Source organism: Panicum hallii, chromosome 8 (genome assembly GCF_002211085.1).
Source record: "Panicum hallii strain FIL2 chromosome 8, PHallii_v3.1, whole genome shotgun sequence".
Classification (NCBI taxonomy): domain Eukaryota; kingdom Viridiplantae; phylum Streptophyta; class Magnoliopsida; order Poales; family Poaceae; genus Panicum; species Panicum hallii.
In genome coordinates this window covers 44,377,991-44,392,241 of record NC_038049.1, presented here as the reverse complement: position 1 = coordinate 44,392,241, position 14,251 = coordinate 44,377,991, and the positions used below count along the sequence as shown (strand labels likewise).

At 44.7% G+C, this 14,251-nt stretch overlaps 3 protein-coding genes across 4 annotated transcripts; 1 reads left to right on the top strand and 2 right to left on the bottom strand.

Annotated features, from left to right (window-relative positions):
* Positions 1–359: 359 nt before the first annotated feature.
* On the top strand, positions 360–1,433 carry LOC112901946. Its single transcript, XM_025970820.1, has 2 exons — positions 360–1,016; positions 1,145–1,433. Exons 1-2 carry the CDS (start codon positions 477–479, stop codon positions 1,406–1,408), a joined length of 804 nt encoding a protein of 267 aa, XP_025826605.1. The 5' UTR covers positions 360–476; the 3' UTR covers positions 1,409–1,433.
* Positions 1,434–1,563: 130 nt separating this feature from the next.
* On the bottom strand, positions 1,564–7,763 carry LOC112901944. Of its 2 annotated transcripts, XM_025970817.1 has the most exons (7): positions 7,469–7,763; positions 7,256–7,348; positions 6,252–6,582; positions 6,078–6,168; positions 5,787–5,867; positions 4,612–5,606; positions 1,564–4,478 (listed from the first exon to the last, which is right to left on the bottom strand). In XM_025970817.1, the coding sequence occupies exons 1-7, from the start codon at positions 7,507–7,509 to the stop codon at positions 1,893–1,895; spliced, it is 4,218 nt and encodes a 1,405-aa protein (XP_025826602.1). In that variant the 5' UTR covers positions 7,510–7,763; the 3' UTR covers positions 1,564–1,892. The 2 variants fall into 2 exon arrangements, with proteins under 2 accessions (XP_025826602.1, XP_025826603.1); XM_025970818.1 differs by lacking the exon at positions 7,256–7,348.
* Positions 7,764–7,883: 120 nt separating this feature from the next.
* Positions 7,884–13,407, bottom strand: LOC112901945 (senescence-associated protein OSA15, chloroplastic). Its single transcript, XM_025970819.1, has 12 exons — positions 13,130–13,407; positions 12,154–12,324; positions 11,963–12,036; positions 11,797–11,873; positions 11,609–11,680; positions 11,342–11,410; positions 11,187–11,233; positions 10,925–11,048; positions 10,757–10,825; positions 10,574–10,677; positions 9,317–9,392; positions 7,884–8,419 (listed from the first exon to the last, which is right to left on the bottom strand). Exons 1-12 carry the CDS (start codon positions 13,405–13,407, stop codon positions 8,246–8,248), a joined length of 1,335 nt encoding a protein of 444 aa, XP_025826604.1. The 3' UTR covers positions 7,884–8,245.
* Positions 13,408–14,251: the final 844 nt, after the last annotated feature.

Genomic DNA, 14,251 nt, shown 5'->3' with positions numbered 1-14,251 from the left:
CCTAATATCGTTAACAAACTTGCATGGTAGCTACAAGATGATTTTGTGCAAGAATTCCTGCAGCACTACTAATAGAGTGACTACTAGCAGTTGTCACATGCACAAGCTGTGAGGTGTTGTTGGAAAAGGATTCGTCTCAATGAACTTGGTCATAACAACTGACAAAGAGTGAGCTGTAGAGTGCCCAACCCGTTCATGTCCAGAAAAATTAGATGGCTTATCGTTAGCAGAACTACCATGCAAGCTTCTTGAAGTATTCGCTCCTCCATATGCACGAGAATCAGCTGATTAGTAGTCTTTGAAGTTTCCAATAACCCAACAACATGACCTGATACATCAGAAAATAATTACATTGGGTTGATAGCAAAAAGGGCAGAAAGGCTGCAGCAGCCAAGAACAGGGGATGTAATACGAAGGAATCGAGTCACCTTTGATTTCACACAATTCAAAGTAACGGGAACCATGCATGCCCGTGTATGGGTCATAAGGAAAGGACCTTCTTTCCCAGCACTAGAAAGCCCCTTGCAGCCATGGCATCGAGCAGTCTGCACGCCCCCTTGCAGCCACAGCCTTTGCTTGGCCTAATGCGCAGCCCGTGCGTCGAGAAACCTCGGCATGTGGTCCGCTCCGTGCGCGTCTTCTTCTTCGTCTCTGACCAAATTGAGGCATCCTACGATGCGGTCATGGTTGCAGCAGTAGGCACCACGAAGCAGAGAATGGTTATCATGCCCACCCCACTCTGCAACCTTTCAAGCGCTGCCTCGCGGAGACGCTCCCCACATCGTCTCCGGGCACCAAGCATTCTTGACGGCGCCACCGGTGGGGGGACTCTGCTCCAGCAGCTTGGGGCGTGGATTGGTGGTGCGCGGGAGGCGGCCGCCGGCGGCACAGCTGGTCAGGTGAGTGAAAAGGGGCTCTCCTGGGATGCCTTGCTAGCGACAGTCGACGGCGCGCCGGAGTTGAAGCGAAGGTCTGCGGCGGTGGGGCGGCTCACCAGCTGCCATGTTGCTTGCCAAGTAATTTGCAGAAAGCCCCCTAGATTGGATCGCGACTAATAATCGCGATCCAAATTTTACAAATAACGCCTTGACTGTTTTGGATCTCACCCCCTGGTTTGGATCGCGATCCGATCTTTTGCATGCAGGCTCCTGCAAATTTTCAGAAAACCCCCTGGATTGATTTGGCCCCTGTTCTTGCCCGTCCGCCGCCAGCATTCTCCCCGCAGTCCGCCACTGCCAGCCAGAAGCGCCAAGTCCTAGCACCAGCAACCTCTCGCTCATCTCCTCCCGCAGGAGCGAGTGGCACCACGCCGCGCCGAGATAGCGACGGCATTGGCGTCAAGCCGCCGGCGTACGGGGAGTTCGCTTCTTTCTGTTTCAGGTTCTGGACATTCCTTCGTGTCTTGTAATCTGCTGCTCAAACACGCACGTGAGCACACCATCCATATTAGCTCTTACGATAATTCAGCTACCAAAGATTGGCACGCTAATTTCACTTCATCATCTGTCAAAAGTGTCACCAGTGCGCAGGATCCAGTTTGACCCAAGCAAGAAATAAGCAAAATGCATGCAGAATTGCAGATGCTCCATCTCCAAATCATATACATCATGCAAATGCTCCAAAACATTCAGGTGCCCATATATATAATATGCTCATCACATGTCAGTGATGCAAGGTGACAAAAAACAAGTCGCAAAAAGCCACTGCAAGGGCGCCACGGAGCAATCTCATTACAAGACTAAATGAAACTTGAAAGACAACGATTCCAAGCAGCACAGACGCCAAGTATAGGCAGGCAGAGTTGTGAACCAAGCAAGCATAGCAACAAGAGCAGCTAACTCATGAGAGACAATGCTCCAAGCGCTGCTAGCTAATTGCTAGTCATCAGGCCATCAGACGTAGTACACGTGCTTGCCGCCGTACGCCGCATCCCAAGCCTCAGCCGGACACCCTGCGCTCGCCATGGTGCCCCCAGTACTGGTCCAGGCGGCAACAGGAGGCGCAACTGGCACCAGCTGGCAGTCAGGACCCCCAGCACCTACCGTTAATGGTCCGGCACCAGCCACGTATCGAGTAGCGCCGCCACCGTGTGTTTGCGCCCCAGCGCCATGGTCCATCCCCAGCATGTACACGCTGGTGCCACCATGGTGGTGCATGCCGTCATGGGGGAACCATGCCGGGTTCAGCTGCTCAAGTTCCGGACCTGGCTGGTACCAGACCTCGGAGCTCACAGTACCAACGGCAGCTCCGTAAGCCATGCCTCCTACCATGCCGTGGCCGAACCTGTACACATTCTGAGTAGGTTTGGTGAAGCTTCCAGCGGTAATTGCAGTACCGAGACCCGGGACTTCACTCGTGTCAGATATCAGTACACCTTCGGAGGTGTCCCACATCCATCCTGTAGCACCGTTGATGCCCGGCACGTTGTTCTGAGGAACAGGAACGGAGATGGGTCCAGGCAACAGATGACCGGTAAGCAGAGTTGCTCCCTGTGTCATGACTGTCCTGTCCATGTGGCTGTTCATGGCATAGTTGATCCACATGTTTCCTTGGCCATCGACATGGTACTGCCTTTGACCGGGACTAGCGTGATGTTCTCCCCAATTATAACCAGGCAGGGAAACCATTTGAGTTGGCTGTGAACAGTTCACAGTAGCAACATGGGTGCTGGATTCGATCTGTTTCTCTACTTGCTCCAACTGATCAGATAACTCCTGCATGATTTTTAATACAAACGAGTTGGCTTTCTGTTCATTAAGGTCTGGTGCTGCTGAGAATGAACTGTTCGTGCTTCCTTGGTTTGAAGCGGCACTGCTCCTCCCTAGATGTTTGCTAGTTTTCTCATCCTCCCGGTTCTCAGGTTCTGTTTTAGCCTCAGCTTTTGTAGCAGTGGGAGCACCGAGTGCCTCCTTATCAGGAGTCTTAGTATCCAATTTGGATGTTGATGAATTATCAGAAGATATGTGGTTCTCTGCCGGTGGCATTTGCTTCGGATTCTGCAGGCCCAGCTCTTTGCATGCAGGCGTATGTGCATGCCTCTCCATTACACTTGTTTTTACTTGTGCCAGATTCTGCGGAACTATGCTTTCATTCATAGATGGCTGGGTGGGAGCAAGTATTGCCATACAGTTCAGCCCACCAGCCTCAGACTTGACACGCTGTACACCATGCTGATTCATTCCTGATTGTTTTGTCTGCTTAGGACTTGCACACCCATTTGTTACATCATCATGAACTTCCTTGGCCACTGTTTTCTCCTGATTCACAGATCCAAGTGAAGCATCCCCAAGCATTATACTCCCCACAGTAAAACCTCTAACAGAAGAAACCTGCACAGGGATTATAGCACTGTTGATAACAACACCTGTTATATGGGTTTTATGCACATTTGAGGCTTCTTTATTCTCATTACCGAACACATATGGTGAAGCAAGTCTCCTATTCTTGCTTTGGGTTGAGAGGTCCACACGAGGTTTAGCTTCAGCATTTTGTGTGTCCACAAGAGTCCCAGTGACAGTTGTAATATTTTCTGTACTTTCAGCAATGTTTGACCTCTCCCTTAGAACTCTCTCCTGTGAAAGAACTTGCCTTCTCCTATTCTCTATCTGCAAATGCTTTGGTGCACTGTTCTCATGTGACTGTGATGCACTTTTCCAGGCAATATATTCCATCATGTTGATGCCATTGTTCTTTGCAGAAGGCAGGACATTGTGAATCAGAGAGCCTTTGTTGCCACCTGCAGATTCTGATGCTGGAAGGCCCCTTAAAATTTTTTCCAGTGAATGAACTTGTCTTCTCTTATCCTTCATCTGCAAAAGCATTGGAGCAGTGCTGTCATGTGACTCTGATGCACTTTTCTGGTCAATGTGAATCATGTTGATGGCAGTGCTCTTGGCTGAAGGAATGGCATTTTGGATCAGAGGGCCATTGTTAGCATCTGCAGTGTTTGATGCTGGAGTGGAGACCCTTGAAATACTCTCATGTCTATGAACTAGTCCTTTGCTATCACCCACCTGCAAATGATTTGGAGCACTGCCGTCACGTGGCTGTGCTCCCCTTTTCTGGGCAGAGTGTTCTAGCATGTTAATGTCAGTTTTCTTGGCTGAAGGCACTAAATTGTGAGTCAAAGGACCTCTGTTAACACCTGCAGTGCCTGGTGGTGGAGTAGAGCTGATAGGAACTGTAGTATTCTTCGTGCCATTTGCTCTTAGGGGCACATTAAGATTCTCAGCATATGCAGTACAACATGTATCTGATGTTGAAGTATCATGATTAGTAGTTCCATCGCCTCCAGCACTTTGTTTACAAAGAATTTTGTCTGCTTCTAACGGCACATTATTCAACTTCAGATTCTGTACAAATGAACTTCTGTTCAATTCTTCCAGATTTTCAAGAGCTGTTACATTTTGTTGAAGTTTCCCCATCTCCTCTTTCTGTAGTTGTCTTGCATGTTGGGCAGACAATTCTCTCCTTGAAAGCTGAATGAACAGAACAGTTAACAACAAAAAAAAGTAAAAGACAGTTTAGTGACCCTCCTGATCAAGTACAACACATCATTACTTGATAGTGGTGGAAAATTGCATGGCATTATGCAAAATGACAAGTATGTACCTGGATTTCATAATCAGGAGAGTTTAGCATATCATCACCAGTTCTCACATGCACCTGCTGTGAGCTGTTGCCAGCAAATGGTTGAACTTCATGAGTATTTGTCATAGCAACTGGCAAAGAGTCAACTGTAGAGTGCTCTTCCCATCCAGGACCCCAAATATCAGATGCAGTGTCCGTAACAGAGCTACGGTGCTTGTTTCTTGAAGTATTCCCTACTCCATATACATGATTATCAGCAGATCCACCTAGCTTTCTACCTTCACTGAATTTAGTAACGTGTCCTGACAGATCAACCATTACAAGATTAGCAGAAGCAGACACATTTGATGTACCAATTGGTACAAGATTAATACTTTCAGAAACAGAATTGGCCATGTCAAAGGCAGAAGTGATATCACTGATGACAACGCTGAAGGGAACATCATTTGTCACATGATATGCTTCTAGATCAATGGTTTCTGGGTGTTCAACCTTGGATTCACTGCGCGAAGATATTTCTGATATGTTACCGGCAAGACGATTTCTAGCTTTAATATTTAGACACTTTATTTTCTCTAGCAGTGCCACATCCTTCTTGATGACTTTCTTCTCAAGGGCATCTGAATGGTTATGTTTGACCTTTCCAAGCATGAGATGAGGTAGATCATTTATACAAGCATCAGCAGGCACATGAGCACAGCACGATTCTTTGTTTTTTGGGTGATAACCACCAGGTACTGTACCATGCCTTGCTTCTCCCCGCTGGTTGAGAAGGAACTGATCATTGTGGGAAAAAGATTCAACCGGGAAGCTGCCAGGTGTGTCTGCTGGCTTGCACGGACCATATGATGCCATTCCTCCATGCCAAATCTCATTTCTGTCAGGGGGGTGATCAGGAGGAGGATGCCAGTAATCAATACATGGAGGAGGCATACATATATCAGGAGTCTGTGTAGCATGTAGTTGAACCGGTTGTGCTTCCATAGAGAAGTTCGTGGCAGAAACAGGATCCCCTCCTGCCATACAAAGAATAGCACATCAGATCATCATATGCCCTTGACAAAATAAATATATCTCGTCATAATGAAAAGACAGCAAAATTGTTTCACAGAAAAAAAAAGCTAATGATAATTGACAACATGTGAGTTATGAAGTATGAAACAATGGGGAAAAGCATTAGTGAATTAGGAGTATACCAGTTGTCAGGATCTTTCTTTGTTCATCTCGGGCTGCCATAGTAACAGAACTAAAAGTTGGTCGCCCTTGAAAACTATGGCCTGCAAGTAAGAAGACACTAAGTGCAAAGAACATGTGTTGTACATTTATTACATAAATTGTATGGGTTGACAAAGCTTTTAGCACCACTAACATAAGTTCAACTGGAAATGCAGACTTATTGTTGAACAAGGTAATGAGTTTAGCTATGAGACTGCATGAACAACTATAAACGGACTTTATGCAAGAACACTGCTGTTGCATGTAGTCACCTTGTTGACTGTTTGATTGAGAGTTCTTGGAAACAAGTACTGGGAAATCATCTGCACTTAGGGTAAACCCCTTTCCGTGTGATGTAGGTCTCTGCATTGGCAAATATTGGATTATATATGATGTCTATACGTTTTCAGTTACCTGACAACACGAATACTATATGGAGTGCATACCATTTTGGCAATAGTTCTTAATGGGGCTTTGAGAACATCCGAGAAAGAAGTTTGAGAACGTGGAAATTGCGAGCTTCCTGATTTTAAGTCTGTGATTTGAGGATGACTTATCGCAGTTGTAGAATTATGCGAATTTCCACCCCGAGCAAGAGGTGAGTCGAGCAAGTCACTTCCATCTGAAGATGTCCTCGAGCTTCCTCCAGTAGAAGGGCGATCATTGATGTTCCCAAACGAACCAGAACCTCCATCATTCTTGAGAGATAGGAGCGACGATGAAACCCATGCATTTGGTGCTGGGGGAATTGGTCTATTGCCCCATGGGAAAGCGTCCCTGAATTCATTCAAACATCCCATCAGACAGCATAATATCATCAACAGGGAAACAGTCACATTGTCAAGTTCAGTTTTTACTCGGGAAACACACACACATGACTGCGGATTATAAAGATTACCACTTTATCACTGAATCAAAACTATTTATGCATCAAAGTTAACATGAGTACTCAATACAATTCAGACAAAAGGGAAAGGCTAAATAGTAACAACAGGAAAACAGTAAAAAAATTGTCTAAACAAGTATTTACCTGGACAATAAACCTAAGGGATCCCCATGACAGCGCATTGTAAAGATTACCATTTTGAAACTGAATCAACTCTGTTTGTGCATCTAGGCCAACATTGTTACTTCACTTACTATGGATCATTATTTCAAGGGACCAAAAGAGCTAAAGAGCGTACATATGACTGACCAAGAATCCTTTCTCTGTTTTACTAAACACTAGTGTCAAAACTATTTCAGTGTCCATCAACAATAAAATCAAATCAAATCCTATTCAATTGGATTTTACTGCTATAAGCTTGTCCATTTATAACACATAAATTTAGTAGCAGACAAAAACCCCCACTCAGCTAAGACAAGAAGCACATCAGCAAAATTAGCCCCCAACTCAACTAAAAACGGCATCTGCAGAGGATGATCATTTACGACGAAAAAAAATTGCCACCTTTGGGCTGACATGTTGCTGGGTTTCGGGGCCGTTCCCGGAACCCCAACGGCGGGCGTCCTCGACGGCGCGGCCGCAGCAGCAAACCCCCACCTGCAGCAACGGCACAATCGATAAACCCTAAACCCTCGTGGCCGGGGTGCGCAAGTCGAGCCCCATTGGAAGCACAGCAGCGGAATGGGGACACGAAGAAGGAGGCGGAGCGGTTGGTACCTCTTGTCGGCGGCGGGTGCGCGCGCCGTGGCCGCGGCCATGGCTTCCCCGCTCCGGCGGGAATCGGTGTCGCGCACGGAGGGGGGAACCCGGGCAGAGCGGACTCCGGATGTCGGCGAGTGGTGGGTATCGCGCGTTGGGTAGGGCAGGGTGGAAGGCTCGCTGGAGACGGAGGCAATGGCGGCGGCGGAGGCAGCGAGGAGACGGAGTGGAGGCGTGGAGCAGAGAGGGGGATGGGGAGTGACTATGACAGGTCGGGCCCACCGGGGCCGTCCGGGACATTGGGAAGACACAGGAGACAGGACAGATTGTCAGCGGCTCACGAGCGAACGCGAGATGCAATAAAATACATAAATTTTATTGCATCAGCGTTTGAGCTTACTCGCTCCATCCCAAATTATTAATCATTTTAATATTTTCAAATACATAAATTTTACTATACACTTAAACAACATATACATATCCGGAGTATTTCCAAAACAAGGGGAAAAAAATGGTGGCTTTTGGAACCGTGCTCTTCGAGCATAACCTTTTGCTTCCATATACGAACAATAACCAAAGGGAACAGGCTTCTCCTATTTACGCTGTTCCGCAAACTTACTTTGCCCTAGACATGAATTCTGCTCGCAGAGCAACATACTCTTTCACCCCCTTCAACTAAGTATATGTGAAATTCCTTGCATGTCTATCTGATCTTCAGTCCTATTGCTCATGATGTTTTGTTATGCTTCGGTACGTCGGTACTTTTGGAACTGAATTCGTTCTCTTCTTTACACCTCACGTTGTGTCGTCTGCTGCTGAAGTTTCATCATCAGTTGCCTCAGAAGCATAATTTTGGTTCATGACAAACCTCAGGCTGTCGCCTTCTTCAAGTTCCCACTGCTTCTTGAGTTCATCAATGGCTCTTGATGCAGCCCTAGCAACAGCATAATTGGGATCTTGAGCCAATCTCTGCAATCAAAAGGAACATTGGAGCAACCTTACGTATCCAAGAAACTTGATAGAATTACAGCACATGCAACAAGTCTGACTAGATATGAAAAGTGGGCATCATATCGAAGAAACTTAATAGAAATACAGCACATGCAACAAGTCTCACCATGAGGTGAGCGTCAGACAGAAATTTCTTCAGTTTGTATTCAATATTCATAGTGTTGGACCAAGGATAAAGGCCCCCACCCCTCCCACTATAACACCTGGATTTTATGGTCGGGTTGGCTAGGTGGGGCGTTCTAACTTGGTACCAGAGCCGAGGTCCTGGGTTCGATCCCTCCCGGCCACGCATTTCCGCTGCGCGATTTCCCCTGCGTCTCTTGTGTGCTGAGACCTACTGCGGGCTACGCCGGGCAACCTGCTGCGGGCTACGCCGGGCTCGCACGCCGTAGGGGGAATGTTGGACCAAGGATAAAGACCCCTACCCCTCCCACTATAACACCTGGGTTTTATGGTCGGGTTGGCTAGGTGGGACGTTCTAACTCATAGGAACAAAGATGGTTGAAATATGAGATCCGTTATCATGTGCAGATTTGGCTGTGGAATATATCTATCCTGCTCTCTCGATATTAAAAGCCATGTTTTGTTGTCTTGCCTACCATTCCCACATTGCTAGGCCATCTGTGTGCAAGAAGACGATTTCTATTGGAGGAGAACCAATTTTGACTATCTCGCAAAAACAAGGGGGTCTTTGCCATAAGATGTCCTTGCTCAGTAGCAAAGCTGGGCAAGACTGGGCAAGAAAACAAATATGCCTCAAATATTGCGCATATAGAAATTGAGATATGAAGCAACCAACAATCTTCTATGTTTTTTTCCGTTTTGGATTGGTAGGAGAGAAAGATGCATGCAAACCTGCAGTGCACCCATGCCAGCATTCCCAAGAGTCCACATAGATGGAGCTGTAGCCAATGCATTAGCAAGGGCTTTCCTACAAAGAGTAGAAACAACGGTCATCAGAATGCAATATAGTAGCACCAAAGTAGTACTGACTTTTACCAAGAACACGGGAATTCAGGTATGTGCTTTCTTTTAACATAGAGGTGTTATAAAAATAAAAATAAATAAATAAAAACTCCACTAACCTAGAAGGAACTAGTGACATTGTAAATAAGAAATAGCGACCCAAATTCAATTTAAGCAGCCTTGAGCCTGGGTGGTGGGGGTGTGTTGGTGCGAGCTAGGCTACTTTAGTCACTAATACATGATTTTCTATTTTGTTCTCCACGAGAACAAAATGCATTTCATAAATATATAATATCTACCTGTATTGAAACAACACAATCGAAGTGAAAAGTACAATGGAGTAGACAAAATTTCGAAGATTTAACTAGAAACTGATGTTTAAATACTTTACAATTATCATGCTGCCCGTACTTGGAGCCAGGTCTCTAAAATGCAATTCTGGCATGACAAATATCCGGTTATTTTCTGTTTACTCTTCTTTTGAAATTAACCACTCAAGGTAACTGTAACACAAAATAGATTGACCTTGTCAAGGCAGAGGCAGCAACTTCAGAGAAACTGTTCAGTGTTTGCTAGAAGGTGAACTTTGACTAACAATGTCAATGAAAATAAATCATTACAAATAAAGATGATTAAATACTCAGACAGTACTTTTCCTTAACACTAGTAACATGTATCTTACATTTAATTCTTTATGTATGGCTGGTCAAAACTAAATATAATTGACCAGCAGGATTAACATATGCTTTGAATCATAGGGAGAATTATCTTGGCGGAAAATGAGTGTGACTATTGAGTTGCATGCACCAACCAATTCAACCCAAAAGCTTAAGCTGATGGGGAGAGGTGGGCAATTCACTTATAGTTCAACACTCCCCCTCAAGTGTAGGCTCCCTCCGGCTTCAAACATGGAAAATTAGGAGTCAGCTGCAATTATTTTATTTAATCGCGCCCACCAGGATTCGAACTCGAGGCCTCTGGCTTTGATACCATATTGAGTTGCATGCACCAACCAATTCAACCCAAAAGCTTAAGCTGATGGGGAGAGGTGGGCAATTCACTTATAGTTCAACAGTGACTGTACATAAGGAGAGTGAAATTCAAGTGATTAATGGGGACTTCAGCAGGAAAGAAGGCTCTATGTACCTAGTATTAACATCTGGAGAGCTTGAACATTCAGCTATCAAGGAAACACTTCTTTTTCCATCCATGGCATCTAGGTCAATAAGTGTTGCTACTAGCAATTCAAGCTTCACAAACAGAGAAGTGTGAGATTAAGTATTAAGGTAGTAAATTTCATGTGGCTCAGTGGAGTATAAAATGGTTCACCTCCTCAGGATCTGTGTAGTCAATACCATCAGCTTCAGAAAAGGCAGATTCCATACTTCGGTATGCTTCCTAGTAACGATAAATCAGAGACGTTTAACACTACGATAAGACTCTGTTGCAAGGAAAAAGAAAATAAGACTGTTGCTGAATTAGTTATGTAGATTGAACCTCTATGGCAAAAATCTGATCAGCAGAAACTTCACCAGGAAACAGTTCAAGAGTCTTCCCATTCTTCTCGAGTGTAATAAACCCTGTTGAATTTGTACAAGAAGATGCACCGTCCTTTGGAAGCCTATGAGAAATTTTACCTTAACTCAAAAGTGATCCATAGTGACCAGGTGCCAGATAAACAGTAAAACTAGTTCTCTTCAATCAAGCATCTATGTGCTCATAAAAAATTAGCATTTAGAACTTTCCATTCAGAACTTACTGCTCATATAATCTGGTCACCATCATGTCATGGATATCCCGAACAAACTGCATCGAAATTTGAAAATTACATACAAATATATGAAGTTATAAGGGTTATTTTAACACATGACGGTTCAAGGTTCTAGAGCTCGATATGCAAGTAAATAAAGCTACCTTCAATGCCATGAAAGCATCTTCCATTGCACGTCGTTTAACAACCAGATCAGCTCGTCGCAAATCTGCCTGGTTACACATCAAGAAGTATTAGTTTAGCTTGAGCTCCACAGAATATACAAAAAGCATGCTGATATTGATAGGAAAAAATGTCCTACTCATATGATATAAAGATGATGATTGCAATTTTTTTGGCACAGTAAAAATGGCAACTATTGCTTAAAGCTTCCAATGTTCCAACTTATGAGGTAAAATATGATGAACCACCTCTAAAGCACCATCACTCCAATGTTGGTCTGCAGCTTTCTTCAAGTCTGACTCAGCTCGTTCCTTGAATGCCTGAATAGGTGTATAAGTATGTGGTAGATTAGATACATAGATGTAAAAAAGAAGGAAAAAAATACATAAACGGCATATAAATAATTCATTATCTTACAGATACATTAAATACATACTCTAGCAAAATGGTTAAGGCGGGCTGCCCTCTCCTTCACGCTGTGGTCAATCTTTTGAGTATCCTTGCGTGCACGAGCTGTAAGGCAAGATGAATTTAGAAGAACACTAAATAAGACTAGCATAAATACATCAAGAGTATATTATGCCAAAAAGGAAAGCATGTACCATCAAGCTTGAGAAACCCCAAGCCTAAAACAGCAGCATCCTCCCAAGCACGTTTGTTCAGCTTTGTTATGCCACTAGGATTCAATTTAGATCAGAGATAAGAACAAAAATACAAAATTCCTTGCTTTTCTTCGAGGAGTACAATTTTGGATGTTAAACATTATGAATAATATGATAGTGTGCAAGTGTACCGTGAAAGTAGTAGAATGTCATTTTGAGCCCTTTCATTTACAAACTTTGCATCATTGTAAACAAATTTGCAGGCTTCGGCCAACCCTTGACTAGCATAGGCTGACTTCTTCTTAGATGCGACTTGATCATCTGAGAATTGAGTATTTCCCCTCGAATGTTGTTTGAAATCTCTGCAGGAAACGCATTGGAAGATAAACACTCGAAATCATTCGTGGATAGATATCAAGTTTAAAAATAAAAGTGCAGATTTGCGCATTCGCTCATCGAGCTTGGAACATCACTTCAGCTCATCCTTAAAAAAATTGATAGTATGTAAAAATATAAGAGACTCTAGGACGTATAGAGAGAGAGAGAGAGAGAGAGAGAGAGAGAATAAATCTTCAGCTGACTAGGTTCAATATGTGAGGCGAAAACAATGATTTTATTAAAGCATCCAGAGACCAAGTGACACATTCACATTGATTAATTATGGCATGACTTTATTGTACACAAGTGAAAACACTCCAGGTAAAATACAGATAACTGCATAAACTAGTCAAGCAGTCGTCATGTGCATATAGCAGTCAACGATGAACAGATGTCCATTGCGTGAAGTATGTGCCAAAAATATTCCACTGATTGGTATTTGTTAAAAAAATGTAGGCATGGGTTGAAAAGATTGGTGCGCATTGCACAGCGCAGTTCACATTCCCTGTCTGCAATGGAATGTTTTTGGTACATACCTCACTTGCTGGCGACAAGACAGCTATTTTACCGATTATTAATGTACCAGTGTCCACAAATAAATGTACCAGGGCCTTTTAATGGGACAGCCAGCAAATCTTTACAACATTATAGGCCGAGCTAGATGTCTGTTAATAATATATAACTAGCGAGTAACATTGGAAAATTTCATGTTTTCCCTCCAAAACACACATACAGTCTCTGAACAATTAATAAAATAATTTGGCATGCCAGTAATGAAAACATAGGTACCTGTAAGGACTGGCGCCATCTTCAGAACTCTCGCACTCCGTAGTCTCCCCGCTATTCCGAGAACCACAGGAGCGGCACCAGACCTCGCAGCCTCGCTGCGCATCAGACCTCCTCCCCGTGGGTTTCCACTCACAGAGCCTGGAGATCAAGTGGTGCCCGCTCGTCGACTTCCCCCTCCGGGGCGTGTTGCAGCTGAGCTCCCGCGGCGGCGTCCCGTACTGGTCCCTGTAGCACACCCTGCAGGCCACCGTGGCGCCGCCGTACACGTTGGTCGCCATGCGCCGCGCCGCGGGAGCTGCCCGCCAACATGCAGGTACACGTACACAACAGCCCCCGCGCCGCCGGCCGTCCACCACCTGGCCACCAGAGGTGGGTGGACGAGCAGGAATCGGAGGAGGAGAAGCTGTGGCTGTGGAGAGCCGGAGGGTGGTAGGGGAGGGGATAAGGCTGACTGTACGGTCGGATGTGCCTCCTGAATTTCTTTTCTGCATATAGAAATGAACGATGAATCAGGAGATTCAGGAAGCGAGCAGGAGGACCCACACGCGGGCGAGCGGCAGCCACAACACCAGCCGGGTGGCTGCGCGAGTCGCCACGTCAGCGAGTGTAACAGCTGCAACGGACACTGGTGCGGTGGTGGCGATGAATTGTACAAATATTTGAGTGGTTGGATAGGATAGTGATTCATGTTCAATATTTTCTCAAACAGCCTAGGGTTATTACTCTTTTAAATACCTTTTTCTCTCGAAGTGAAAAAGCAGCTAGCAATAAAAAATCCCCAACCCCAACCAACGAAACCGTGGCTATTAGGAAAAATCTAAAAGAGAACAATAATCGCTATAAAGTTTCTAGTCCAGATCATACTGTGTTTTAATAGACACGAACATCTGTAATTTATTGGACTATGTAATATTATGAAACACGAGCGGCATCACCGGCTACAACGGACCATGTAAGAGGATATTGCAAAGACGTACTATTCATTCATTGTTAATACAAGCACGTATATGCACGTGTGAGCTCTATATGCACCGTGCCGTGATAATTTCGTTGATTTTATTGGATAGAAAGGAAACAAATAAGAAACCGTCCTAAAATAAGAAATAGAGGCAGCAATAATGT